General features: G+C 32.6%; 1 protein-coding gene across 1 annotated transcript; it reads left to right on the forward strand.

Annotated features, from left to right (window-relative positions):
- Positions 1-251: 251 nt before the first annotated feature.
- On the forward strand, positions 252-2,908 carry LOC132051888 (photosystem II 22 kDa protein, chloroplastic). The gene is made up of 4 exons (XM_059443142.1): positions 252-551; positions 674-790; positions 1,710-1,959; positions 2,571-2,908. Exons 1-4 carry the CDS (start codon positions 336-338, stop codon positions 2,813-2,815), a joined length of 828 nt encoding a protein of 275 aa, XP_059299125.1. The 5' UTR covers positions 252-335; the 3' UTR covers positions 2,816-2,908.
- The last annotated feature ends 356 nt before the right edge of the window (positions 2,909-3,264 follow it).

Raw genomic sequence — 3,264 nt, forward strand, 5'->3', positions numbered from 1 at the left:
CAATTAACCTTTATGGTTACTTCACAATTTAAACCATAAATAGCACACAGTATCTATGTTGACATGATTTTAGAAGCAAGATCCAACCAAAAACACACGAAAATAGGGACATTATTCTTTACAAGCGCACAAAGTACATAGGTAGACGTGGTTGCTCTATCGACTCTCACTTTCTATCCACGATCAGTGATAAAAAAATCTCGGCCTCAAATTAATGGCCACTATTCCTTTTCTATAAAATACCAAGATATCTTATAAAGAATTAATTGAACTGAATTCTAGTACATCTTCTTCCTCAAACCTCAAAGGGAATTCAAGTTGTCAAGAAGCTAGCAATGGCTCAAACAATGTTGTTGACAGCCAATGCCAAAGTTGATTTAAGGAGTAAAGAATCTTTAGTTGATAGACTAAAACCTAAGCCTTTGTCTTCTTTCTTCTTGCCTTCTCTTCCTTTGAAATTTTCTTCATCTTCTGCTTCTACTTCTTCTTCAAATTTCACAAGTACTACTGTTGCTCTATTCAAGTCAAAAGCCAAAGCTCCTGCCAAAAAGGTTAGCTAGAAGAATATTTTTCTGTTAAACTAAAGTAACTGAACTATGTGTGAAAACTTTGTATTAATTACCCGTTTAATTTGTCGAATTCTACTTATTTATTTATTTTTGAATTTTGGCAGGTTGAACCAAAGCCAAAGGACAAGGTTGAGGACGGAATTTTCGGAACCTCAGGAGGAATTGGTTTCACTAAGCAAAATGAGCTCTTTGTTGGTCGTGTTGCTATGATTGGTTTTGCGGTAAGTATTACCATTAATAAGTTAATTACTCCTATATTTTCTTCAGAATGGTTCATAAATAAAAATAAAAGATGATATTTTCATTATCCTATAATAAAGGTTCAATATTAAATCAGTACATAGATAGACAGATAATAAGTCGCATCCCAATGCCGATGTTTTATTATATTGAACACGCAACGGATAACGTGGTCTCACTTCCTATAAAAATTATCTTGACTCACTGCATGCACCACCACATGTGAATTTACCGTACTTAAGTGATAAAATAATATAAAAATAGATTTAATTTATACAATAAGAGTTAAATAATAAATTTTATGTGAGAGATAACACTGGACTTGTGTACTTGTTATTTCCGTGGTGCATTCGCAAAAAGTATTAAGTGAATGGATAAGAATTATCTATATATTGTGTCGGTGTATACTAATTAAACTCGTAAATATCCTTTGAGTTTATGTTTATGTGCCAAAGAAATAATAAATATCCTTTATGTTTTCTTCTCTGGAGTAGTACTAAAAAACGTTTCTAATTTTCATTTAAGGAACCTATAAATGACTTAAAAAATACTTTTGACACCTTTTCTTTCCTCCTTGTCATTTTCAGCTAAGAGAAAAATATTTTTATTAATACTTTTTTAGTAATTTTATCCTTATCATCAAGTAATTATTATTTCTCAATTTTATTGGAGTATCAGTTGTCAAATTTGATTTTTCAAAGCATAGTAATGGTAATTTAGTAAAATAAATACAACTAACTTAATTTATATTTTCTTAAAGGAAATGTAAAATGCGTATTGCACAAGTAAAAAGAAACGGATAGTACTAAAATATCAGTGATATTGCTTTCTTATGGAGCTGGAACTACATTTTGCACCACTATTGATAACGTTTTGAATGTTCTATATATGTATGTATAGGCATCTTTGTTGGGAGAAGCAATAACAGGAAAGGGTATTTTGTCGCAATTGAATCTTGAAACTGGAATTCCAATCTATGAAGCAGAGCCACTTCTATTGTTCTTCATCCTATTCAATCTTCTTGGAGCTATTGGAGCTTTGGGAGACAGAGGCAAATTTATTGATGACCCTGCCCCTCCTACTGGTCTTGAAAAGGCTGTTATCCCTCCTGGCAAAAGCTTTAAGTCTGCTTTGGGACTCAGGGAAGGAGGTAAATCTCTTGATGAGTATTAATTGGTAATCTGTTAAAAGTAGTAATTAACTTATTATCCATGCTAATTAAACTAACTGATAATGTAAAAACAAATTCTTGAACTATCCGTGTATACAATAGTCAAACTATATAACGACGTTGTTCATCCCGATACTTTTTGGGCTTGCAAACTAATGTTATGAAGAACATATAATATAACATAACATGAAAATCAGTTTGAAAGAAAACTTAATTATTATAGAGGATGACTGTATAACTAAAATCATTTTCTTAATGTTATTTGACTATATTGTTTGTGGAATAATTTCATTTGAACCCCCTCGAGTTCTTAGATGGCTAAAATGACATCCATCAAAAAGAAATTACTTACACCTCCATCCCATTTCCTGTGATGTCCTGCTACACAAATATTATGATATGTGTAAGACTATAAGTTTCAAAAATTGAAACGGAGGGAGTGCTATTTTATAGTATTTGACTTGGTTTCAAGGATCAACTTGTGAAACTATAAACATCAAACATGTACACTGTGCAAGAGGTTAACAAAATATTACTACTTATTATTCTTGTTTGGCCTTGAATTTGATGAAAGCTTTGGATATATGCAGGTCCATTGTTTGGATTCACAAAGGCAAATGAGCTGTTTGTAGGAAGATTGGCACAACTTGGAATTGCATTCTCCATTATAGGAGAAATTATCACAGGGAAAGGAGCATTGGCACAACTGAACTTTGAGACAGGTGTCCCAATCAATGAGATAGAGCCCCTTTTGTTGTTTAACATTGCCTTCTTCTTCTTTGCTGCCATTAATCCTGGAACTGGCAAATTTATCACTGATGAGGAAGAAGACTGAGCAACCTAGACTAGACTAGTACTTTTTGTGTGACTTTTGTGTAGTTCTTCTAAGAAAGAAACTTCCCTTTAAATTTCTTCAAAGTTGTGTGCACTCTCCATCCTGATTTTCTATTTAATTTCCAGAAAAATGAGTAATTTAAAATTACACTACCGGTGTGGTGGAAAGATAAAGGTTTATATACCTCACCCGTGGTTTGAACCCTGAGAATGAAGCCCTTTTTGATAGGGCACAAAAACTCATGTACCGCTCAAATTCACACTAATCAACCAATGAATTCCAGACCCCGAATAAGTAGAAATTATTTTAAAATGCAAATGATTGGAATTACGACTATTGTGATGACAAAAACTAATAAAGGGAGAAAAGAAAACCTTCTTTTGTTCATTTAACAGCGTGAAATGCCATCTTGTCTAGTAAGAAATGCAAGATTCAATCTTTGACAGAAT

The sequence above is a fragment of the Lycium ferocissimum genome, chromosome 4 (genome assembly GCF_029784015.1).
Source record: "Lycium ferocissimum isolate CSIRO_LF1 chromosome 4, AGI_CSIRO_Lferr_CH_V1, whole genome shotgun sequence".
Lineage (NCBI taxonomy): Eukaryota > Viridiplantae > Streptophyta > Magnoliopsida > Solanales > Solanaceae > Lycium > Lycium ferocissimum.